General features: G+C 42.0%; 1 protein-coding gene across 9 annotated transcripts in view; it reads left to right on the forward strand.

The window, feature by feature from the left end:
- ALG9 (ALG9 alpha-1,2-mannosyltransferase) overlaps nucleotides 1-27,027 on the forward strand; it is a 114,693-nt gene that overhangs the window by 72,862 nt on the left and 14,804 nt on the right. For 5 of the 9 annotated variants that reach the window (XM_030918469.1, XM_030918475.1, XM_030918477.1 and 2 more), the window contains exons 15-16: nucleotides 20,823-20,941; nucleotides 21,252-22,634. In XM_030918469.1, coding sequence (XP_030774329.1) covers nucleotides 20,823-20,941; nucleotides 21,252-21,289 — 157 coding nt within the window. In that variant the 3' untranslated portion in view covers nucleotides 21,290-22,634. Of the gene's footprint in view, nucleotides 1-20,822; nucleotides 21,068-21,251; nucleotides 22,636-27,027 lie in introns of those variants that run through there. The other 4 variants (XM_010382336.1, XM_030918472.1, XM_030918471.1 and 1 more) reach the window with 3 other exon arrangements.

Below are 27,027 nucleotides of genomic sequence, written 5' to 3' on the forward strand. Positions count from 1 at the left end.
AACCTACATAGACACATCATTATCATCCGAAGCCCACAGTTTACATTAGGATTCACTCTTTTTTTTTTTTTTTTTGAAACAGAGCCTCTCTCTGTCGCCCAGGCTGGAGTGCAGTGGCTCGATCTCGGCTCACTACAAGCTCCGCCTCCCAGGTTCACGTCATTCTCCTGCCTCAGCCTCCCGAGTAGCTGGGACTACAGGCGCCCGCCACCTTGCCTGGCTAATATTTTGTATTTTTAGTAGAGACGGGGTTTCACCATGTTGGCCAGGATGGTATTGATCTCCTGACCTCGTGATCTGCCCGCCTCGGCCTCCCAAAGTGCTGGGATTACAGGCGTGAGCCACCGCGTCCGGCCCAGGGTTCACTCTTTGGTGTTACACAGTTCTATGGCATAATGTCATGTGTCTCCCATTACCGTTTCATGTGAAATAGTTTCACTGCTCCAAAACTCTGTGCTCTACCTCCATGCTCTATTCTCCCCTGCTACATTCCCAGACAACCACTAATCTTTTTACTGTCTTCATAGTTGTGCCTTTTCCAGAATGTTATATAGTTTGAATCATACAGCAAGCTTTTCATATTGAGTTCTTTCACTTAGCAAGCTGCATTTAAGTTTCTTCTGAGTCTTTTCATGGCTTAATAGCTTATTTCTTTTGAACTCTGAGTAATATTCCATTGTTTGGATGTGCCACAGTTTATTCACCTACTGAAGGATATCTTTGGTTGCTTGCAAGTTTTGACAGTGGTCTTAGTTCAGACTGCTATAACAAATTATCATAAACTGGGTGGCTTAAACAACAAACATTTACTTCTCACAGTTTCGAAGGCTGGAAGACCAAGATCATGGTGCCAGTATAGTAAAGTTCTGGTAAAGGCCATCTTTCTGGCTGCAGACAGCTGACTTGTATCCTCACATGGCTGAAGGAAGACAAGCTAGCTCTCTAGCCTCGTCTTATAAAGACATTAATCCCATTCTTGAGCGCTCCACTGTTATGACCTAATTCCCTCCCAAAGGCCCACCTCCAAATACCATCACATTGGTGATTAGACTTCAACATATGAATTTCGAGGGGACACAAACAGCCCATAACAGCAATTATGAATAAAGCTGCTATAAACATCCCTGTGCAGGTGTTTGTGTGGACATACATTTTCAACTCCTTTGGGTAATACCAAGGCGTATGATTGCTGGATTGTATGGTAAGAGTCTGTTTAGTTTTGCAAGAAGCTGCCAGATTGTCTTCCAGAGTGGCTGTATCATTTTGCATTCCTACCAGCAATGAATGAATGTGTTCCTGTTGCTCCACATCCTTGCAGCCATTTGGGATTATCAGTGTTTTGAATTTTGGCCATTCTAATGGGTGTATAGTGGTATTTCATTGTTGTTTTAATTTACATTTCTCTAATATGATGCAGAGCATCTTTTCATGTGCTTATTTGCCATCTGAGTATCTTTTTCAGTGAGGTGTTTGTTAAGTCTTTGGGCGTTTTTTAATTGGGTTGTTCTTTTTTTAGTGTTGGGTTTTTTGTTTGTTTTTGAGACAGGGTCTCACTCTGTCACCCAGGCCGGAGTACAATGGTGTAGTCATAGCTCACTGTAACCTCTAACTCCTGGGCTCAAGTAGTTCTCTCACCTCAGCGCCCCAAAGCGCTCGGATTACAGGCATAGGCCACCACACCCAGTCTTATTGTTGAGTTTTAAGAGTTCCCTGTATATTTTGGATAACAGTCCTTTATTTGATATGTCTTTTGCAAGTATTTTCTCCCAGTCTGTGGCTTGTCTTCTCACTGTTGACAGTGTCTTTCACAGAGCAGAAATATTTTATTTTAATGAAGTCCATCTTCTCAATTCTTTTTTCATAAATCATGCCTTTGGTGTTGTATCTAAAAAGTCATTGCCAAACCCAAGTTCATTTAGATTTTCTCCTATATTATCTTCTAGGAGTTTTATACCTTCAGCTCTGTTGGGTTTTTTTTTTCTTTTTCTTTTTCTTTTTTTTTTGAGACGAAGTCTTGCTCTGTCGCCCAGGCTGGTGTGCAGTGGCACACTCTCGATTCACTGCAACCTCCACCTCCCAGGTTCAAGCGATTCTGCTGCCTCAGCCTCCCAAGTAGCTGGGATTACAGGCACCCACCACCATGCCCAGCTCATTTTTGTATTTTTAGTAGAGACGAGGTTTCACCATGTTTGCCAGGCTGGTCTGAAACTCCTGACCGGAAGTGATCCACCCACCTCAGTCTCCCAAAGTGTTGAGATTACAAGTGTGAGCCACCATGCCCAGCCTATACTTTTACTTTTTATATTTAGGTGTATGGCCCGTTTTGAATTAATTTTTGTGGAGTGTGTAAGATCTGTGTCTAAATTAATTTTTTTGCATGAGGATGCACGGTTGTTCCAGCACCATTTGTTGAAAAGACTATCTGTTTTTTATTGTGTTGCCTTTGTTCCTTTGTCAGAGATTTATATTTGACTGTATTTTTGTGGAACTACTTTTGGGCTCTCTATTCTGTTCCACTGACCTATTTGTCTTTTCTTTCTCCAGTATCACACTGTCTTGATTATTGTAGCTTTATAGTAAGTCTCACAGTTGGGTAGTGTCAATCCCCCAACTTTGTTCTTCCCCCCCCCCCCCCAAGATGGAGTCTTACTCTGTCATCCAGGTTGGAGCACAGTGCCGCGATCTTGGCTTATTGCAACCTCTGCCTCCCGGGTTCAAGAGATTCTCCTGCCTCAGCCACCCAAGTAGTTGGGATTACAGGCGTGTGCCACCACGCCTGGCTATTGTTGTTTTTTTTAGTGGAGATGGAGTTTCACAGTGTTGGCCAGGCTGGTCTCGAACTCCTGACCTCAAGTGATCCTCCCACCTTGGCCTCCCAAAGTATTGGGATTACAGGTATGAGCCACTGCACCTCGCCAACTTTATTCTTCTTTAATATTATTTTGTGGATTCTGGGTCTTTTGCCTCTACGTGTAAACTTTAGAATCAGTTTGTGAACATCCACAAAATAACGTACTGGGATTTTGATTGAGATTTTATTTAATCTATAGATCAAATTGGGAAGAACTGACATCTTGACAGTACTGAGTCATCCTATCCATGAATGTTGCTAAATTTATACTGAAGTATTATTGCATTTTTGGAAGTGTGATGGTAGGAATCTGGACATTTTCTTCCAATGGCCTTGCCTTTCTCAGTGAAGTAGGAAGTGGAATCATCAGCTGAGAAAGGAGCTTAAGGGATGAGGTGGTAAGAGATTTGAGGAGAAAGAAGGTGTGAAGTGATTGAGGAGAGTGAGAGACACAGAAGCTGGAGAAATACAGTGTGATTGGAGGACAGGATCCAGAACCTGTTGGAGCCTTAAAGGGGGCCATGTAGTTGCTTTTTCTCTTTTTCACTTATGTATAGTCACAGCTTCACTGTGAGGCACAAAACAGGTAAATTTAACCAGGGTTTTTTTTTTTTTTTTTTAACTTTGTTGCAGTGTAATTTACATGTCATCCAGTTCATCCATTTAAAGTATACAATTAAATGATTATTACTAAAGTTACCAAGTTGTATAACCATTACCACAGTTCAATTTTAAAACATTGTTATCACCCCAGTAAGATACCTCATTCCCACTGCCATCTCCAGGGATCCCGCTAATCTATTCTCTGCTTCTATAGGTTGCCTTTTCTGGACATTTCATGTAAGTGGAATCATATGTGGAGTTTAGTGTCTGGCTTCTTTCACTCAGCCTGTTTTTGAGGTTCATTCATGTTATAGCATTTATCAGTAGTTGTCTGTTTTTATTGCTGAATACTGTTCCATTGTTTAATCCTTCACTAACTGATGGACATTTCCATTGTTTACACTTTTTGGCTATTAGGAATAATGCTGCTATGAACCTTCTATGTACATCTTTGTGTAGGGGCTTGGGCTTTAGTTAAGAAAGTTCAACACAGCCTGAAGGGACAAGGGAACTGAAGGTTTCTGCAGGGAAGTGATCTAATGAGTGACCATGACCTGAAGAAGCTGGTAAGGAGGGAAGTTGGGGGAAAGTATTGGGAGAGTAGGAGACAGTGAAAGGTGGTAGGATCATGGATGTTCAAAACATTGCCAGAACTGGAGTAGTAACAGACAGCTGGAGAGATAGAAGCAGCAGTGATGGTAGGAAGTTCTCAGCATCACAAGTGTTCTTTGGTACCTGGCTTGTTGTTTATTATAGTATTTGGGGTGGGGCTCTATTGTGCCTTCATTTTTGATTTGAGAAAACTGTGACAAGACGAGACCTGGGCCTGGAAAGATCCCCAGCTCTGAGGGGACAGCAGATCTCAAGCAACCTTACTGGTAACTGGGGAATGCCTTCACAGAATTTTCATTTCCCATAAACTGTTCAGAGCATGATTTTCACAACCACCTGTTGAGAAAGAAAGAATCATTTGGGTCAAGAGCCAAAGAGGTACAGTTCATATGTAAAGGACAGTGAAGACAGCCTGGGGTTTGAAGACCTGTGAATTTAATCCTGGCCACTTGGTGTTCATACCATTCTGATTCCAAAATTTCATATCAGTAAAACAGGTAACTATTTTATGTATTTTCTGGGATTGTATAAGAATTAAATGAGATTGAATATATGAAAGTCCGTTTACATTCTAAAACATTATGGAAATGTTAAACCTTTTAATTAATTAGCAGGCTATCTAGCGTTCCAGAATTATGCTGATTTTCTTTACATTTATCTTCCTCAGCATTTTCTAGTATATATTGGTCTAACTGCAAAAACAGCAGGATGCTGCAGCCAGTTTTGCCACAGTAGTTTCTATCTGTGAGCACCATGATATATGATGTTGCTGACTTTGGGCCAATTAAGGCAGACTGTATTGTCAGAGCCTGTGTGCCTCAGAGCTGAGATGGTGCATGAAATGCTTTTGTGAGCATAATCTTGAAATGCCTTCACACTTATTTACTGGAGCAATTAAAGTTCCTCTGTCATCTTGAAACAATGGTTTTTGTACTTTAGCAATTTATATATTAAGAAGAAATAATGGTCCATTCATATATAATGGTCACTTGTGTCTTAGACCCTAGATAAGATGGGGCTGCACACCTCACTATTCTCTGGCTCTTTCTGAGAAACGGAAAAGGTTTTAATAGGCCTATGACACATAGCCACATGATCTGTTTAGAAATGTAAGTGGGTTAATTTCTCAAATGTTTAAGTTCCTAAAATCTAAACCTGCTTTTTTTATTGTTTATTTTTCTCAGATCATTTATTCTTTCTTCCATTGTCTGTCCACCCATCACTCATCTCCAGTTAGCAAATATTGATTGAACACTGCCAGGCACTATGATAGACTGTAGGTAGACAGGGATAAACAATAGTACATACCAGGTCCCTGTCCTCTTGGACCTTATAATACAATGATGAGGCTGACCTTCAACAAATAGCCACGCAAATCAATAGGTAATTACAATATGTACTATGTGCTTGAAGAGGAAAGTACAGGGTGTTGCAAGTGGAGCAGTGGGGAGACTTGGAGTCTTCCTGGTATGTTCCTAAGTCAGCTGGTTGGGCCGGTTTGGAGATCAGAAAGTATTTACTGAATATCTGGTATGTCCTTGTTATAGAGTTAGATTCTTTTTTATTTTATTTTTTATTTTTTGAGAGGGAGTCTCGCTCTGTCGCCCAGGCTGGAGTGCAGTGGCATGACCTTGGCTCACTACAAACTCTGCCTCCTGTGTCCAAGTGATTCTCCTGCCTCAGCCTCCCGAGTAGCTGGGACTACAGGCATGTGCCACCACGCCTGGCTAATTTTTTGTATTTTTTAGTAGAGACAAGGTTTCACCATGTTAGCCAGGATGGTCTCAATCTCCTGACCTTGTGATCCACCTGCCTCAGCCTCCCAAAGTGCTGGGATTACAGGCATGAGCCACCACGCCTGGCCTAGAATTAGATTCTTTAAGGCACATAAAAGAAGTGATTAGACACAGACTTTTCCCTTGAATAACTTAAATCTTTTGTAGGAAGACCTACACGTATGAAAACAACTTGAAAATAGTGTTAAGACCAGGCCAGGCGCAGTGGCTCACGCCTGTAATCCCAGCACTTTGGGAGGCCGAGGCAGGCAGATCATGAGATCAGGAGATTGAGACCATCCTGGCTAACACGGTGAAACCCTCTCTCTATTAAAAATACAAAAAATTAGCCGGGCGCGGTGGCTCAAGCCTGTAATCCCAGCACTTTGGGAGGCTGAGACGGGCGGATCACGAGGTCAGGAGATCGAGACCATCCTGGCTAACACGGTGAAACCCCGTCTCTACTAAAAATACAAAAAACTAGCCGGGCGAGGTGGCGGGCGCCTGTAGTCCCAGCTACTCCGGAGGCTGAGGCAGGAGAATGGCGTAAACCCAGGAGGCGGAGCTTGCAGTGAGCTGAGATCCGGCCACTGCACTCCAGCCTGGGAGACAGAGCCAGACTCCGTCTCAAAAAAAAAAAAAAAAAAAAATACAAAAAATTGGCTGGGCGTGGTGGTGGGCGCCTGTAGTCACAGCTACTCAGGAGGCTGAGGCAAGAGAATGGTGTGAACCTGGGAGGCAGAGCTTGTAGTGAGCCGAGATCGCGCCACTGCACTCCATCCTGGGCGACAGAGCGAGACTCCATCTCAGAAAAAAAGAAAATAGTGTTAAGACCATAGAGGCACCAAATCATGCTAGAACTTTTTTTTTTTTTTTTTTTTTGGTCTTTTTTTTTTTTTCCTTTTTGTGGAGAACGGGGTCTCGCTGTATTACCCAGGCAGGTCTCGAACTCCTGGGCTCAAGCTATCCTCCCGCCTCTGCCTCCCTGAGAGCTGAGATTACAGGCGTGAGCCACCGCGCCCGGCAATCATGCTAGAACTTTGAAGAAAGGAGGGACCTGTGGAGGTTAGAGTACACTTGGAAGGCTTCCTGAAAGAGGGGGTGCTTGAGCTGAAGAAAAGTAGGATTAAATAAGTACTGGTGGTAAGGAGGGAAGAATCACTTATTTAATTCAAGAAGCAATCATGAGTAAAAGTGGAAAGATATAAAATGCCTGTTGGATGAGAGGCCCAAAAGTCAGCATCAAAAAGTTCTATTTACCTCTTTGGCTGGTTTGAATTTGCTTTTATGTAAGGTAATCTATAATGTATCATCCATATCAGAAGTCTTTTGAAAGTAAAAGGGGTCCTGTCCTGGATAAATTGAAATATATGATCATCTTGCTTTAATGTGACCCGAATAAAGAGACTTGTTCCAAAAAGCAGGATGGCAGAAAGAAGATATATAGATACAGTTTCTTTGCTCCACAGTCCGTTTGCTATATGAATTTGCCCATAGTTTACTTGTTTGATTTAACTTGCTGACATTTCTTATTATTGTAGCCTAGATTGGGCCTCAGCTGTCTGAAAGAGAAGCGATCAGCGTAGTTTGAAGGCAGTACCAGCATGTTTGTTTATTTGTTTGTTTAAAAAAAAAAAAAAAATGGAATCGGCTAGGCACGGTGGCTCACGCCTGTAATCCCAGCACTTTGGGAGGCCAAGGTGAGCGGATCATGAGGTGAAGAGATCGAGACCATCCTAGCCAACATAGTGAAACCCTGTCTTTACTAAAAATACAAAAATTAGCTGGGCGTGGTGGTGAGTGCCTGTAGTCCCAGCTACTCGGGAGGCTGAAGCAGGAGAATCGCTTGAACCCGGGAGGTGGAGGTTGGAGTGAGCTGAGATCACACCACTGCACTCCAGCCTGGTGACAGAGTGAGACTCTGTCTTAAAAAAAAAAAAAAAAAAAAAAAAATTATACTGTCAGTTATATGTAATTGGAGTCTCCACTTCTGGGAGTTGCAACCTAAAGATGATTGGGACAATTTTGTGATTGGGGCAAATTTAGGAATTCCACATGTCTGTGAATGTATGAAGAAGCCTGTTGAAATTGTTGCAAGATAAGCAACATCCTTATTGTTGGACTGATGGAGTAGTACTTACTAAATAAGGCTAAATGGTATTAGACCATTTGGGAGAATGACAGCCCAGATGTTCGTTCACTTCTTTTCCTAATTGGCTGCTGCTTTGCCTTATTAGAGGCCTACAAACCCCAGACCCCATTAGTTTGAGAGAAGATCCAGGCATAAGATCTTAATCACCATGTTCTAGTCCCTGCTCACACAACTAGTACCAGAGCTGCAACTTCCATTCCCTGAGTTTGCCATGTCTCTCTGGCTAATTTTATAAAGGTTTATCAAACTCTCAGGATATGGAATCTAAACTATTTGACAGTATCACTTTTTAGACCAGACACATTTGTTACTCTGTGGCCATCTCACATTACATACTTTCTAAAATAAAAGAGAATTTTTTTTTCTTCAAAGCATGATATAATTGCTACACGAATAAAATAGCTGACAAGTGGGCAGATGTGTTGCCTACTCTGAGAGTCCCCAGAGAGGAGTGAAGGGAGAGTGTTGCAATAAATCACCAGCTCAATGGTGGGTGCCTATCTAAGTGTGCTGAGAGTGTTTGGTTGTGGGAGTCTGGTGAGAAATGCCTCTCCAGGATATTGGAGTTGGCTTCATGAGCAACAGGGCCTGTTTGTAGCTTCGGAAACAAGTTGGGAGTCCCTGTCAGTGCTTTGCACAGCCACTTTCCACCCACTGTTTCCTCCTTCATTATAGGTCCCTTTGTCTTGCTTGCTTGCTTTGCTTTCACCTTTAGTTTGGGGATTGTGGGATTTTATTTTTCTCTATTTTTTTCTTTTTGAGACAGGGTCTCGTTCTGTTGCCCAGACTGGAGTGCAGTGACACAATCTCTGTTCACTGCAACCTCCACCTCCTGGGCTCAAGCCATCCTCCCATCTCAGCCTCCCGAATAGGTGGGACTACAGGCACGGACTACCACGCCTGATTTTTGTGTTTTTTGTAGAGACAGGGTTTCACCATGTTGGCCAGGCAATTGCAGATGAAGCGTAAATACAAATAAAGAGTTAGACGTTGAAACCTTTAGCTGGTATGGCAGGAGAGGGGCCTTTTCTAGTCAAAGGGCCTCTGCAGCAGCAAGTTGGGGACTGTGCTGATAACATATACTGCTTATTATGTTCTTTCAGTGCCTAGCATAAGATTCTCAGTGGCCACTGAACTTTGGCTGTTCTGGGGACTTTACTAAGACCATGGCTCTCCTTTTAGCCTCTAAAAGGTGAACCCAGCAGCTCTGAGGCCTAAAGAGTCCATGGCACTTAGATTCATTTTTGTCTTATGTTGTAGAGAGTAATCTGGTTGAAAGGAGCCAGCCCTTAGCTCCAGCATAAGCAGAACTATTTCTCTGTGGAAGATAAGACCATTGGATTGATCACTATAAAGGGCAAATTAGCCAGAAGCATTTGTTCCAGCTATTGCTGTGTAACAGTCATCCATACTTAGTGGCGTAAAACGACAATAGTTGATTATTGTTTCTTCTCATGGTTCTGGGAGTTGATGGGCTCAACCAGCCAGTTCTTACTCAGGATCTCCAATGCATTAGCCATCAGATAGTGGCTGGGGCTGGAGGCAGCTGAGCGGCTTTCTCACTCATATGTCTGGATGCTGGCTCTTGGCTAGATCTCAGCTGGGGCTGTCTGCCAGAACACCTATCTGTGTCTTCTCTATGTGGCTTGGGCTTCCTTATAGCATGGTGGCTGACTTCCAAGAGTAAGCATCTCAAGATCTGCATCGTTTTTTTTGACCTAGCCTTGGAAGTCACACAGTATCACTTCCTCCTCATTCTGTTAGTTGGCAGCAAGCCAGTTGAATAACTCATGCTCAAGGGGAAAAGAATTAGACTTCCTCTGTTGATGGGAGGAGTGTCAAAGAAGTATGGACATGCTTTAAAGCCACTGTGTATCTTGTAACGCCATTCTCCATCCAAACTGGATAATCTTTGAAACTTTTCTTTTTAAAGGTGATTTCTTACCGAAGAGGCATATGGTATATGCAGTAGTCCAGCAGGCTGTTTCCATCTGCAGCTTCTTATTATCCAGGTGGAAGGGGAGACTCCACCCCATGGCAGAATTTGGTTACAGGCCAACAGTTTGACATGCTTCAGATGGTGCTTCCATCCTTTGGGTAGAATTAGTTCTCCCTCCTAAGCAGTAATTGAAGTGTTTTTGTTTTTTCCCTGCATGTCAATCGTGGTGGTGCCCTTAGCTTCCTCAGCAATGCCAAGAATACTGAGAAACAGGAAAAAGAGATCAGAGTTTCTATACTTTGGTATTTATCAACTTTTATTCTCTCATACTTTCTGTTTCACTCTCTGTCAGTTTTTGGCTTTTCCTCCTCTTATTCTCCCAGGATGCTTTCTTGAGACCCTTCATCTGGCAGAGCTACCCCAGGCCAGATTTGGCTTCAAAACACATGGTGTTTTGCCATTATTCAGTTGCTTAATCATTAAAATCTGCTGACATTTTAAGAAGAATAAACCTTTTTTCATTTTTCTGAAGTTTAGAGAGTCTGCTTTCTATTGTTGTGAAATGAGTTCTCTAGAAAGAAACCATTTACAGACCATCTGTTCTCTAAGTCCATGCCATAGAGGCTCTCAGGTTTGAAGAGCATATAACCTGTTTTAGGACCACTGCTACTTTTAGCTGCCTTAGCCTAAGCAGGCAGCATCATCTGAGGTCTTTGTTCTGAGTTCCTTGAGAGTTAGAACCACATTACATGTTGATTCTCTAAAACTCCTAGCACATTATAGAGTCTTAGAAAATATGTATTGATTATGTATTTCACATTCTTAAAACTGGATTTATACTAGAGTAAATAGAAAAAAGATGGTATAAGGTTTTCTTCAGAAGCTTCTGATGCCCTTATTTGGTAAAATAAAGATTATTGAGTTATTTTAAAGCATACTCATTGTTTATTTCATCTCTGTAAAGCTTGCCAGAATCATTTGCTGATGTGACCCCTAATCCTTCTGTTTGTCACATAAAAGAAGCCCAAATGAGGGTCCGAAGAGCAGGGATAAAAACTCTCTCGAATGTTGGCATCTTCTCCACAGGACTGATGAATGGAACATAGAGTACCTTTATATCTAAGTAACTCAGATGGGAAAAAAGACTGGTGAAGAGCATTTCTCCAGCAACCTTGATGGGACTGAGGTCAGAAAATAGCCAGTTGCCTAATAGCATTTTTCCCCATTTCCTCATTCTGAATATTTGCTAAAGGTGACTGATCAAAAGGTTATGATGTTATGCCAGATGTTGGCCAAGGCCACGAATCAGTGGAATGATTCACTCTGTATACCAGTCTCACGATGCCACGATTCCGGTTTGTGCCTCAGTAAACTTCCTAGTCATTACACATAATGGATTTTTGGAGGTTGCTCCAGATAGTCAAAATCATGAATATTTATTGAACATCAAGGGTCTATTGAACATTCCTGCTCAAAGTAAAATATACTGGTCACACAGATAATGCTGATTCAGCAAATTCTATGTAAATGGCCACCTGCGGGGTATATTGCCATTATGCAATTATAGGACCTTCTGCAGTATATTTTCTTTGCCAACACGCCTTCCATGCCTCCCTTGCACTCTGACATCCCATAGCCACCACAGCCCCCCAGCTCCCCACTCTAGACTTCTGCTTTGCTCTGCCCCGTGTAATGGCTTTAGGATTGAATTGCTTAGGAAGAGAACAGAAAAAATAACTTCAGATTATTTTTGATATTTCCTTTTCCTTGTGGAAGATGAATATTGTAAGAAGGGTGGGAGGTAAACCAGATGCTCTGGTTTAAGAGTCACAGCATAGGCGTTCATTCATTCACAGACTATTTATTGAGGACTTTCTGTGGCACTTTCCTAAAAACTAGAGATAGAGCAGTTAGATAAAATTCCATCCTCAAGGGACTGGTGGAGTATAACATACAGCATGGAACTCCTCTTTTGTATAACAGGGTTGTAAGTCACCTTCCCATTAGTTATCATTAGAATAATGTTTCTCACCACATTTTCTGTTAAAAACGTAACAGTCACATTTTTGCTCCATACCAGCTTTTTGAGACGTGCTTAAATTGCTTGATATGGAACTATAGGTTAACTGTCACTAAGTCTTGAAGGAATTCTGAGATTCTCTTCAGAACTGAAGATAGCTGCAAAAGCCAAGTTCTGCACTAACGGTTGTAGAAAATCTCTCACTGAAAAGTGAGCTAAATGCAAGAGAGAAAGAAACTAACTTGAAAAAGCTGCAGCTGGAAAGACAACTGGCAGTGAGCTTAGATTACAGGTTTACAGGGGATATTAGTGCTTGGATGGATGGATGGATGGATGGATGGATGGATGGATGGATGATGGGATGTATGGATAGGTAGATAGATAGATAGATAAGAGAAGAAACAAAGAAAGAGAGGAGAAGAGAAGAGAAGAGAAGAGAAGAGAGAAGAGGAGAAAGAAGACAGGACAAGACCTGGGCCAGGCATGGTGGCTCATGCCTGCAGTCCCACTATTTTGGGAGGCTGAGGCCACAGAATTGCTTGAAGCTTTAAGACCATCCTGGGCAACATAGTGAGACTCTGTCTCTATAAATAATAATAATGATAATAAATTAGCTGGATGTGGTGGCACATACCTGTAGTCCCCATTACTCTGGAGACAGATGAGGGAGGATCACTTGAACCCAGGAGGTTGAGGCTGCAGTGACCTATGATCATGCCACTGCACTCCAGCCTGGACAACAGAGCAAGATCCTGTCTTTTAAAAGAGAAAGAAAACCTGGATACTAGGATGTTTTCTTTTTAAAATGAAAAATTGACCCAGCATTTCCATTTGTGCCTGCTGAACTGGTGACATCAGGGACTGGCAGCCATTCATTGACGTCAGCAAGAGCAGATTTAAATCTCCACAGCCGAATGCTCCTCAGCCCTGATAAATAGGGCTGGTAATTGAATTAGAAAACATTCGGAGCCGTGAGCTAATTATGCTGTTCAGGCGATTGCTTTGTCCAGGTCTGTTTCATCCTTGAATCACTTGAGTGACTTTCTCACTGGCAGGGGAAGTATTTCAGTTTCCATGATAGAGGCACATATTTATGTCTCTCTAAATCATGCTGCCTGTGCTGCCCTAGGGCAGTACTTTGGCATTTCACTTTATTACAGACATTATCATATGAGTTTTGATAGGTGTTAGTTTTGTCTGTGAATCAGTCTGATCTCTGTTTCCATGTGTATAAATGACCACATGTCATTGCAGTGCACAACTGCTCTTTCCTTTTTTTTTTTTTTTTTTTTTTTGAGCCGGAGTTTTGCTCTGTCACCCAGGCTGGAGTGCAGTGTCTCGATCTCGGCTCACTGCAAGCTCCGCCTCCCGGGTTCACGCTATTCTCCTGCCTCAGCCTCCCGAGTAGCTGGGACTACAGGTGGGCACCACCATGCCTGGCTAATTTTTTATATTTTTAGTAGAGACGGGTTTTCACCATGTTAGCCAGGATGGTCTTGATCTCCTGACCTCGTGATCCACCCGCCTCGGCCTCCCAAAGTGCTGGGATTACAGGCGTGAGCCACCGCGCCCGGCCTGCTCTTTCCTTTTATAAAGGCAAATTACCAATTTGGTTTCCTTTTTTCAATAACAATACAATATAACAATTCAAAATGCCCCAGTTATGCTTAGTATATTAAAGCTTTTGATGACAAAATAATCTAGAACAGCAGCTGGAATGTTGGAAAGGAAGAATTCAAGCCAGCTTGTTCTTTTGGTTAAACACACACACACACACACACACAAGCTAGGTGCGGTGACTCATACCTGTAATCCTAGCACTTTGAGAGGCCAAGGTGGGAGGACTGCTTGAGCCTAGGAGCTTGAGACCAGTCTGGGCAACATAGTATAACACTGTCTCTATAAAAAGTAAAAAGCTGGGAATGGTGGCACACACCTTAGTCCCAACTACTCAGGAGGCTAAGGTGGGAGGATCACTTGAACCCTTGAGGTCAAGGCTGCAGTGAGCTGGGATCACACTACTACACTCCAGCCCAGGTGAAAGAGTGAGATCCTGTCTCAAAAGAAAAAAAAGAAATTACAATATATTCCCATCCCAGCTTAGAGATGACAGTGGGCTTAAGCATATATTGGCTGCTTTCTGATTCCATCTTCTGGAAAAAATTAGTTAGTGGCTTTATATATTATATTATAGATAGATAATGCTATTAAAGATCACAGCCAGAATCTGCAGGAGAAAAGGAGGTTTGTCTTCTAAAGGATTTTTTTCCAGTGCCACACTCTGATGTTAAATAGATCCTTCTTTGCTTTTCCTTCTATGTAATTCTTGCCTTTTTTGTAGTTTTGTGTTCTGGTTTAACTAGAAATGCCTCCTTATTTCCTGAATACATTATTTAGAATTTGATGCCGAATTTGTTGTGATTATACACTGAGGGAGCTTGGCAAATCAGGATGTTTCTTGGATCTCATGATGTAGCTAAGTCAGACCCATGTTTGTCCTTAGCAAGATGGTTATTCCAAACCGCAAATTCACTTGGACTTTGAATTCCTCATTGGGAGTAGGAGGAACCATCATTGTGTTCCTGGCATTTAACCCATTGCTTGACATGGAGCTCATTTACTTGTAGTTAAACTAAATTGAATTAAACTCATATCTCATTTGTGTGATATCCCTCCCTCGCTCTCTTCAGCAGTCCATCCATTCATCCTTCCTTCCATCCATCCAACATTTGTTTTTCAGCATTTACTATATGGCCAGGCACATGTGGACAGATAAAACAGGCATGGCCCCTGGAATTTGGGTGTGTTTTGTGGGGGAGGGTAGATAATAAACTAGTTAACCAATAAATAAATAATACAAATTGTGAACTGTATAATGAAGAAGCACACAGGTGCACTGAGAGAAAAGAAGTGAGAGGTGGAAACCTAGGGTTTCTTAGGATTGTTGGAAGACCTCTCAAAGGAGGTAACTTTTTTTTTTTTTTTTCCCTGAGACAGAGTCTCACCCTGTCACCCAGGCTGGAGTGCAGTGGCACAATCTTGGCTCACTGCAACCTCCACCTCCCAGGTTCAAGTGATTCTCCTGCCTCAGCCTCCCAAATAATTGGGATTATAGGCGGGTACCACCACAGCCAGCTAATTTTGTATTTTTAGTAGAGACGGGGTTTCACCACGTTGGCCAGACTGGTCTCGAACTCCTGACCTCAAGTGATCCACCCACCTTGGTCTCCCAAAGTGCTGGGATTACAGGCGTGAGCCTCTGCGCCCGGCCAAAGGAGGTAACTTTTAAGCTGAGACATGAAAAATGAGATGAACTCGGTCATGAGAAAAACAGGGTGGAAGAGTGTTCCTGGCTGAGGCAACAGCATATGCAAGGGCTCTAAGGTAGGAGCTTGTATTTTTGAAGAAATGAAAGGGGGCTGGTGTGACCAGATTGTAGAGGTCCAGGAGGAAGATGGCACAAGGTGAGGTGGGACAATCAGGCAAGGGCTGGATCTCCTAGGGATTTGTAGGCAGTGAGAAAGAGTTTGGGATTTATTCAGCCCACCTCTAGTTGCTGCTGAATGCACAGAGTATTTAACCTGAGATGCCTGTAGATTTGGTTATGGTTAGACAAGTTGCTTTTCCTGCTTAGTGTACCTTGGAATATTGGATGGATAAAATGAAATGATGTGCTACATGTTTATTAAATGCTGCTTATACACCTACCTACCCAGCCCTCAGCATTTGACCTCCCGTCTGAATGTTTGCATTATCACTTTGAACTTCTGTGTCAGTTGTTTAGAATTTACCATATGCTAAGTTATGATGATGTATCGTTCATAATCTGTTCTACCCAATTAGCTTATTAGCCCTTTGAGAAGAGAGACTTATATATCTCAGAGCCAGCACACAAATGTTTACATATAGTGGGCACATTGATTTTTTTGTTTGGTTGGTTGCTTTTTGTTTTTGAAAATTGAGGGTTTCCTTTATTTAAAAATTTGTCTACTGGTTTTAAAACATTATTATAAGTAATACATTTATCTACTTTTATATATATTTGAAATTTTTCATCATAGCAAATGGAAAAACAAGTAGATTGTTTGTAAAACAAGCAAATAAATAAATAACATGGCGTAAAGTACAAAGTAAAAGTCCTCTGCTGTATCATAGGGACTGCATAATTTTCATTTTAATTGATACTGCTAAAACTGTCTTTCTTTTTTTTTTTTTTTTTTTTTTTTTTGAGACGGAGTCTTGCTCTGCCACCAAGGCTGGAGTGCAGTGGCCGGCTCTCAGCTCACTGCAAGCTCCGCCTCCCGGGTTCACGCCATTCTCCTGTCTCAGCCTCCCGAGTAGTTGGGACTACAGGCGCCCGCCTCGTCGCCCGGCTAGTTTTTTGTATTTTTTAGTAGAGACGGGGTTTCACCGTGTTAGCCAGGATGGTCTCGATCTCCTGACCTCGTGATCCGCCCGTCTCGGCCTCCCAAAGTGCTGGGATTACAGGCTTGAGCCACCGCGCCCGGCCTCTTTTTTTTTTTTTTTGAGACAGAGTCTTGCTCTGTCACCTAGGCTGGAGTGCAGTGGCAGGATCTCAGCTCACTGCAAGCTCCGCCTCCCGGGTTCACGCCATTCTCCTGTCTCAGCCTCCCGCGTAGCTGGGACTACAGGTGCCCGCCTCCTCGCCCGGCTAGTTTTTTGTATTTTTTAGTAGAGACGGGGTGTCACCGTATTAGCCAGGATGGTCTCGATCTCCTGACCTCGTGATCCGCCCGTCTCGGCCTCCCAAAGTGCTGGGATTACAGGCTTGAGCCACCGCGCCCGGTGAAAACTGTCTTTCTAAGTGACTGTGCGGGTTTACACTTTTACTGGCAATATCTGTTTCTTGATTCCTCATCAGTGTTTGAGACTGTCAGGCTTTTTAACTTTTCCAAACCTGATTATTGAAAATTGTGTCTAGTCTTACATTTCCCTGATTCCTGGTAAGATTGATCATTATTTCATGTTTATCAACCATTTGCATTTCTCTTCTGTAATCATATCTTTTGTCATTTTTCCTATTGAATTGTCTTACTGATCACCCAAACAGTTTATATAGTCTAGATGCAAATCGTCTGGTACATATATTGCATTTTCTCCCAATCTCTTTTATTTTTTATCCTTGTTTTAGCTTGTCTTTTGAACTCAACAATAATGCATAGTAGTCCTTTTTCCATTTCAGTCCAGCCAGTTATTTTTTAACTTTTTTTGTTTTTCAGAAATGTGGTTTTGCTGTGTTTGCCCAGGTTGCCCTTGAACTCCTGGGCCCAAGCAATTCTTTCATGTACCCAGGATTACAGGAACATACCACAACACCTACCTAGTCAGTGTTTTATTTTGTTTTGTTTTGTTTTGTTTTGTTTTTGAGACAGAGTCTTGCCCCATCACCCAGGCTGGAGTGCAGTGGCGCAATCTCAGTTTACTACAAGCTCCATCTCCCAGGTTCAAGCAATTTTCCTGCCTCAGCCACCCAAGTATCTAAGATTAAAGGCACCCGCCGCTATGCCCGGCTAATTTTTGTATTTTTAGTAGAGACAGGGTTTCACTATGTTGGCCAGGCTGGTCTTGAACTCCTGACCTCAAGTGAGCCACTGCGCCCGGCTGCTAGTCAGTGTTTTTGATGATGATGTATCCCATGTGCAGACCAAGATAGTTTTTTAAATTATTATTATTCTTTTTTTTCTCTTTTATTCATACCTAGTGATCAGGAAATAATTTTTTTCCAACTCCTGAGTGGAATCAATTTCTGAAATTATCAGAAAATGATCATTTTTGTGAACATGATCTATCAGCCTACCAGGAAAATAGTCATCACCATTTACTATCTCAGTCCAATGGACCCTCTTTGTTTTCTCTATTTTTACTTTTTTTTTTTCTTTTTTTTTTTTTGAGACAGGGTCTCGCTCTGTCACCCAAGCTGGAGTGCAGTGGCGCAATCTCGGCTCACTGCAACCTCCACCCCCCAGGTTCAAGCGATTGTCCTTCCTCAGCCTCCTGAGTAGCTGGGATTACAAGCACGCTGTAATTTTTGTACTTTCAGTAGAGACGGGGTTTCACCATCTTGGCCAGGCTGGTCTTGAACTCCTGACTTCATGATCCACCCACCTTGGCCTCCCAAAGTGCTGGGATTACAGGCGTGAGCCATTGTGTCTGGCCTATTTTTAAGTTATTTTATAGGCTGGGCATGGTGGCTCATATCTGTAATCCTAACACTTTGGAAGGCTGAGGCTGGTGGATTTATCGAGCCCAGGAGTTCAAGGCCAGCTTGGATAACATAATGAAACCCCATCTCTACAAAAAATAAAAAATTAGCCAGGCACACCTGTAGCCCAGCTACTCAGGAAGCTGAGGCAGGAGGATTGCTTGAGCTCAGGAGGTCAAGGCTGCAGTGAACTATGATCATGCTACCGCACTCTGGCTTGGGCAACAGAGCAAGACCCTGTCTCAAAATAAATAAATGAAAATAAGTATAATTTATCTTTGTTCTTTGGAAGACTCTAAAAAGAATAAAATTATGAACTAGCAATCCTCCCAAATAGTAAGGAATTGCTACAAAAAGAAAGTAAAAACCTGGGACAGGCGAGGTAGCTCACGCCTGTAATCCCAACACTTTGGGATTCCGAGGCAGGAGGATTGTTTGAGCCCAGGAATTCAAGGCCAGTCTGGGCAAAATACTGAGACCCTGTCTCTTGGAAAAAAAAAAAAAAAGTAAGTTGAAAACTAAAATTGGGTCCGCTGGACGCTGAGGTTATACCAAGGACTGAGTTGACCAGAAATATACAATGACTGTATTAATGAAGCTTATGTTGTAGAGTCAACTAAAATGGAAATTACACTTGTTAGTTTTATACTTTCTTTACTAAAGCTTGTAGGAATTTGCTCTATTTTGCATCATTCTGTTCTACCCTTTACCCTTCACCTTATTTGTGCAGTGTAGATGAAAAGGGTAAATTTTCTTTTTTTTTTTTTTTTTCGGACAATGTCTCACTCTGTCACCCAGGCTGAAGTGCAGTGGCATGATCACAGCTCACTGCAGCCTCAACCTCCTGGGCTTATGGGCTCATGCCGTACTACCAGCTCAGACTTCAGAATAGCTGAGACTGCCCGTGTGTGCCAATCTGCCAGGCTAATTTTTAAACATTTTTTGTAAACACAGGTCTCACTTTGTTGCCCAGGCTGGGCTCAAACTCCTGGGCTCAAGCAGTCCTCCCACCTCAGCCTCTCAAAATATTGGAATTACAGGCCTGAGCCACCGTGCCTGGCCATTAACTTCTCCTTGACTGGGGTAGATGCTTCCTCTTTTGTAGGAGCCCTGCTTTGTCTCATGTCTCTTCTCCAAACCTCTTTTCTCTATCAAAGCCGTTGATAGAGTTCACTGTTGAAGTGAAGTGAATCTCACAGAGCACAGGGCACTGCCAGCGTCCTAGTTGGGAAGAATCTCTAAGAGGCGTGCATGCCAAGCACAGTGTCATTGTGTGCAGGCATTGTAGGAGTCTGCCAAACCCAAGGGTAGGCTGCCAGTACAAATGCCACGTTGACATGACATTTACAAGTTTAGAATTTGGAAAAGGACTGGCAGTGGAACACCTTCAGCTACCTCATTCAGGATGGCAGTAACTAGGCCAACTTTTGATTTTCAGACTCAGAAATCAGAGTCAGGAAGTAATACTCCATACAGAATTTAAAACTATCACTACAACTTTTTCTAGGAAATGACAAATCCTGTTAGTCTGTTCCTGGGATGCATGATAAACCATAATGGTTAAGAGTGCAGACTCTGGAATCAAACCTGGATTTGAATGAGGCCTCTGTCACTTACTGTGTAACCCTGTGCAAGTTGAAGCCCTAGTTTCCCTTTTATAAAATAGGGATAATAATGCCACTTCCTCATAGAATTATCAAATGGATTAAATCATATATTTTTGTTGTTGTTGTTGAGATGGAGTCTCGCTCTGTCGCCCATGCTAGAGTGCAGTGGCGTGATCTCGGTTCACTGCAACGTCTACCTCCCGGGTTCAAGCAATTCTCCTGCGTCAGCCTCCCAAGTAGCTGGGATTACAGGCATGTACCACTATGCCCGGCTAATTTTTTTGTGTTTTTAATAGAGACAGAGTTTCACCATGTTGGTCAGGCTGGTCTCGAACTCCTGATCTCAGATGATCTGCTTGCCTCGGCCTCTGAAAGTGCTGGAATTACAGGCGTGAGCCACTGTGCCCAGCCGATAATATATTTAAAATATAAACACTTTTCACATTCTTCAGAAATTCATGAGAAATTTAGGTTTTCAGTTCTTACGTTTCAGTAATAAGTAGATATATTATAATTTACCAGGGACATGTTGTCACAACATGAACTTGTATATAGATGCTTTCCTTGACTTAGACAATACTGGAACACTAGGCACAGGCACCCAGGATGTAGTTTTCTTCCCCTCTCCAGGAAAACTTAGAGCTGGAGTCCAGGTCATTTGAGTACTTGGCATCTCTACAGTTTCTTAGATGCAGAAACCATTTTGGTGTTCAGAATTCATTTCAGCAATAGCAGTCCTTTGATTGACCTGGAATTTTTCTATGGCACATTCTAATGCAAAATGAAGACCTAGAGCTCTTCTGAAGGATATACTGTAGCTTATTAGGGACAATAATAAATTTTCGTTTAGGTAACAAGGTACTCGGCCTTGATTAAATCTTTTATCATGATCTAGGACCTAAGTAATAGGCTTTTCTCTGTCACTTGAATAAAATACAATCCTTACTACAGATCTTAGTTTATTTCTTTTAATTACATTTAGTACCATTAGTAAATTCTCCCAACTGATAAAATTCTCTTTTTTAACCCTTGTTTTTCAGATCTTCAAAGCTGCTGCGGGCATTCTATGTCCCTTTCCTGTCAGATCAGTATACGGTGTATGTAAACTACACCATCCTCAAACCCCGGAAAGCAAAGCAAATCAGGAAGAAAAGTGGAGGTTAGCAACACACCTGTGGCCCCAAAGGACAACCGTCTTGTTAACTAGTGATTCCAGTGACCTGACTCCCTGCAAGTCATCGCCTGTAACATTTGTAATAAAGGTCTTCTGACACGAATACTGGAATCTGGGTGCTCTGGGCTAGTCAAAGTCTATTTCAAACTCTAGTCAAAATCACATTTGCTCCTTTTGTGTCACGTCTCTGTTCTGCATGTAAACTTTTTGCAGCTAGGCAGAGAAAGGCCCTAAAGCACAGATAGATATATTGCTCCACATCTCATTGTTTTTCCTCTGTTCAATTATTTACTAGACCGGAGAAGAGCAGAACCAACTTACAGGAAGAATTGAAAATCCTGGATGGCTGTGTTAAGCTGTTCTCCACACTCTGGCCTGGCATCTGAGAACTAGCAAGCCTCTCTTAGGCCATATGGGCTTCTCCACCAAAGCTGTTTGGCAGCTCCTAGCAGACCTTCTTATTCAAATCCTCGTGCTGAAAATGAACATAGCCTAGTTGCCAGCCCACATATCCTTTTCACCTCCAGCAAGACTAAGCTTCTTTAAAGCACTTCACAGGACTAGGACCCTGTCCTGGAGCTATCTCAGGAAAAAGGCGACCATTTGAGGAACTGTGACCTAATTTTATTATAATGATGCCTCTAATTTTAATTTCCTTTACAACCCACTGTACCTATATGGTTGTATTGTTTTTTTGTTTAGTTTTAGCATGCTGTGTTTTGAATTCTAGACTCCTCCGTGTGAAGATATCAACAGACAAAACTACAACTGTACAGGACATATTTGGAGAAAATTTTATCAATTGATAGATTTGGATGACATCACATTTTTAAGTAATGTAATCTGAGGCCACTGCTGAGGAAATTAAGAATTTTCCTTTTTTTTTTTAACCACCCCCAGTGAAAAGGACCAGTGTATATTTATAGCACCTATTTTTTAGTTCTGTCTGTTGTGAGGCACATCCTGCATGGGGCACTTCTAGTCAAATAGGCAATTATAAGGACCTAATTAAAATGTAATAAGTATTTACTATTACTTTAAAAGCCTTTACTGTCAGAACTTCAGTTTACAAGGCACTTTCACAGCATCTCATTTGATCCTCACAATCACAACATGTGGTAGACAAGGCAGGTGATTTTTATCCCCATTTTACAGATAAGGAAACAGGCTGGGGTGGGGAGTGAGGGGAGGTAAACATAGTTGCCTGAGGTCACACAGCCAGTAAGTAATAGAGCTGGGACTGGAACCTAGGTTTCCTTACTCTCATCTGTTGCTCCTCCATATTCCTCACTCAACCATGAAAACATTACTCGAAAGGACTGATGAGCTTAACCAGAGACCCAACTGATATTGTAACTTTCTATTTTAAGGAAGAATTGTATCTGTATTTCTTTGAGTTCTTTGGAGCCTCCAGTCTGCCTGTATGTTAGACCAGCACAGCAGTGCTGTGTGATGCAGCCTGACCTGTGGCAGGAAAGTAGTACTTCTGTTTGGAAGTCGTCTTCTTTTGCAGCCACACAGGATCCAAATATTAGTACTATTCCTGTAGTCAATCTGGGGTCACATTATAGGTGCCTTATTTCCCTAAGGGTAACTGATCTGAATATCTGCAAATAGGATGAATCTATTTTTCAGAAGTTCCATCTTTCATTTTTCCTTTTTCTTTTCTTTTCTTTTTTTTCTTTTTCTTTCTTTTTTTTTTTTTCTTTTGAGGTGGAGTCTCATTCTGTCGCCGAGGCTGGAGTGCAGTGGCGTGATCTCGGCTCACTGCAACCTCTGCCTCCCAGGTTGAAGCAATTCTTATGCCTCCCAAGTAGCTGGGATTACAGGCATGAGCCATCACGCCCAGCTAATTTATGTATTTTTAGTAGTCGGGGTTTCACCACGTTGGCCAGGGTGGTCTTGGACTCCCGACCTCAGGTGATCCACCCACCTCAGCCTCCCAAAGTACTGGGATTACAGGCATAAGCCACAGTACCCAGTCCCATCTTTCATTTTCAAAGAGGAGGGCATTCTAATAGGAACTGATGCCAAGACAGAAGAAAAGAAGTGATAATAGAAGAAATGGCTAGTTACAATATTAAAAAGCTCCTCTTTGAGATCTGCTCTGCAGGAATATCAGAGACAGAGTTGAAGCACTGGAGAAGTAATAGGTCTAGACAGTACAGAACAATAACTGCGGAGTGTGTGAAGATAGACTGGGCTCCTCCTTGCTTGAAAGATCTCTGGTATTTAATTCTCAATACTTGATTACTGTTTTCCAGTGTGAAACTGGCACATATGATCTGACTGTAGGACAGAGAATTATAAGTGAAACATTTGCCTTACTCGCAGTGATGATGTGCTGTTCTTCACAGTAGCTAAGGCCCTCTTTGTTTCGCAGAGGTAAATAAGAATCCAGGAATGGAGGTCCGTCTGTGATGAATGACTTTTTTCTAATCAAAGTAGTATAATGCTGGTCTATTTTATCATCTTGCTTGTTTTTTTTTTTTTTTTTTTTAAACAACAACTTAATTATAATATAGCACAAAGAAAGGCCAGGACTGATGCAGGGATTCTTGGAAACAGCAGTTCCTAACACTTTTAAAACCTGATTTTGGACTCTCTGTTCTATGTATGTCTTTAGTGAGCACAATAAATGGCAGGACATGTGCCAAATGCTATAGGTAAGGAATATAGAAATGAATGTTTTTTATTGTGAAGGTGTTTCCATGTGATATTTTATAAACACATTTTTTAAAATCTCCATCACTTTGTAATATAGGAAGGATAGCTTTGCCTGGGAAAAACAGTTTCAAAACACCTGCTCAGAGTAGCATTTCTCCCTCAGAAAATCAGTGTTCAGCCTGCACTGACTGTTCTGCTTGCCATAAGGAGGAAGCATGCAAGATACTTATTTCTCCATAGATGATGGAGTATAGAGGGATGTGGGACTACAGATAATTTTTTTTGTTTTTTTGCGAGACAGAGTCTTGCTCTGTCGCCCAGGTTGGAGTGCAGTGGCGCGACCTCAGCTCACTGCAACCTCTGTCTCCCAGGTTCAAGCAATTCTCCTGCCTCAGCATCCCGAGTAGCTGGGATTACAGGCATGCACCACCGCGCTCAGCTAATTTTTGTATTTTCAGTAGAGGTGGGGTTTTACCTTTTTGGCCAGGCTGGTCTCAAACTCCTGACTTCGTGATCCTCCCACCTCGGCCTCCTGAAGTGCTAGGATTGCAGGCGTGAGCCACCGCGCCCGGCCCAGATGACTTTTAATAGCCTTTGATCATGGGGTGACTGAGGAAGTAGGTATACTTGGCAAATGCATGGTTCTCTGATTTCTAGCTCTAAAGCAGCCTTATCTGAATCCCCAAATCTTGTGATGCTGAGTACCATTACTGAACCAGTCTGCACGGTAGGCATCTATTACCAAAATTTACCTCCTACCTGGTAGGTGTTGTCTGATAAGAAAGAAGACAGGTTATTTTAATCTTTTGAGATAATCACAGAAAATTGCAGCCCATACTCTTTATTACCGAATTCAAGTTTGGAAATAGGCCCTTTGTTTTAAATCATGATGGGACTTTATCCCAACCATTTATCTGGGTCATTTTTCCAACTTTGGAGTTCTAGGAAAGAACCTTGAAAACCCGATATGATTCTGCAGCATGAGGTCTAGGGTGACCATTTGGGCAAAACTCCAACGGCAATCATTTATTGTGTTTTGCATTTCCTGGGATTTATTGAAATAAGAATTCACTGTGATTATGTAGTCTTCTGGCCAGTATCAGGCAGCTCTGCTTTTAATTTGGTTAATTTTATTTTATCTGAAGAGGGAGAAGAGGCACAATTTAATCTTGGCCTCCACAAGCATATTAAAGCTCATGTGTTAATCAGTGCATTCTTATGCTCCTACATTAAATGCCTTGGGTAAATGGATAAATGGACATGTGCCCAGCTTTAATTTTTTTTGCAGCAGCAGCAGAAAGATCAGACTTCCATACGGCATTGTTGGATTTCAGAGGCTTTCTGGTGTATCTGTAAATCTGAATGTTGCCTTTACTTTTGCCAGTCTGTATAACTATGTGATTCATGCTGCAGATGAAATCAGGAAGCAGTAAAGTGTTAAAGCAAGAGTATTGTCCAATTCGCTTGTCTTCCTGATCCTTGTACTTTATTTCACATGTCAGTGTTTACATTACATACTTATATTTCCTGTTAAAAAGTTAAATAAATTGTAGCAGTTTGATTTTCTCTTTCTTAATGTGACATTTTCTCTTTTGCTTTTAAATCTTTCTTGGAAATTGGAAATTGAAGGAGCTCAACTCCTTTATCCCTGACTCCAGCCCTATTCCTCAGTATGGAGACCTGCCTTCTACAGGCCAAATATCCCAGAATGTTTATTCTAAAAACTTTAGAAGACGATTTCGGGAAACCCAGTGAAGATTAGTTTTATTTTACCTATGTTAAAACCACGCACAGTAGGAATTATTCAATATGTGGGCCGGGCGCGGTGGCTCACGCCTGTAATCACAGCACTTTGGGAGGCCGAGGCAGGTGGATCATTTGAGGTCAGGAGTTCAAGATCAGCCTGACCAACGTGGTGAAACCATGTCTCTACTAAAAATACAAAATAGCCGGGCGTAGTGGCGCATGCCTGTAATCCCAGCTACTTGGGAGGCTGAGGCAGGAGAATCACTTGAACCTGGAAGGTGGAGGTTGCAGTGAGCCAAGACTGCACCATTCCATTCCAGCCTGAGCAACAAGAGCGAGACTCCGTCTCAAAAAATAATAATAATAAATGAATAAAAATTAAAAAGAATTACTCAATATATGAACATTGTACCTAAAAGAGATGAAGTTCCTGGATCCATCTTAAGTTTTTGGAATGAGAATCACTGGACTGTGAGAGTCTAATTTTCTTAGAAATCTTGATCCAATTATATCTAACACTTAGGTAATTTCCCCATTTGCTGGGGTTGTTAGAAGGAATAATTTTTAAAAATTTTTTCTTTTTTTATATTTTAGAAATGGCATGTGTTATATTGTCCAGGCTGGCCTTGAACAACAAACAGTCCTCCTGCCTCAACCTCTTGAGTAGCTAGGACTACAGGCATACACCACTGCACCCAGCTGGAATAAATATTTTTTTGTAAATTAATTCCTAATGTCTTTGCTATGCCATGGACTTTATACCCTATAACTTCTAGCAGCCATCTGGTGTTGTGCCATTGGTTATCATTCTTCTTCCCATAGGACCCCAGATGCCCTTAACTTGATTTGATTTATTTCTCCCAAATTGTTTGAAGAAACGATGCTTTTATTAGTATAACTCCAGGAAGAAGTCCACAACCTTAATTTCTTTTCCCTTGTCTAGAATGTCATCTTTCTGCCTGTTTATTTGTTACTCTTACTTTTAGGGCTGAGTCTCCTTTTTTTAAGAAGGCTTTCTATACTTCAGACTCTTTGATTACATTCTTTTCTGAGCCTTCTTGATTACCCAGTGTCCTTACTAATGGCATAGAACCTTAACGTATAAACCACGCAACCCTGTCTCGTAAGGACATTGTTGGCATATGAGGGGCAAAGACCACATCACACTGCTATATATTTCCGGTGCTCAGCATGGTTCCCTGAACATTTTGGTACTGTACATGTTTATTGACGATGAAGAAAGAAAAACAAAAAGAGACCTGGGACTAATGTACAAACTGTTGCTCTCAACTTGGCATGGATTAGACCATAGAAAATATGGCAAGTTGGCCGGACATGGTGGCTCATGCTTGTAATTCCAACACTTCGGGAGGCTGAGGTGGGTGGGATCACTTGAGGTCAAGAGTTCAAGACCAGCCTGGCCTACATGGTGAAACCCCCATCTTTACAAAAATACAAAAATTAGCCAGACATGATGGTGGGTGCCTGCACCCACCATCTCCCAGCTACTCGGGAGGCTGAGACAGGAGAATCGCTTGAACCCATGAGGTGGAGTTTGCAGTGAGCCAAGATCATCATGCCATTGCACTCCAACCTGGGTGACAGAGCAAGACTCTGTCTCAAAAAAAAAAAAAAAAAAAAAGTCAATTCATAAATTC

Source organism: Rhinopithecus roxellana, chromosome 15 (genome assembly GCF_007565055.1).
Source record: "Rhinopithecus roxellana isolate Shanxi Qingling chromosome 15, ASM756505v1, whole genome shotgun sequence".
Lineage (NCBI taxonomy): Eukaryota > Metazoa > Chordata > Mammalia > Primates > Cercopithecidae > Rhinopithecus > Rhinopithecus roxellana.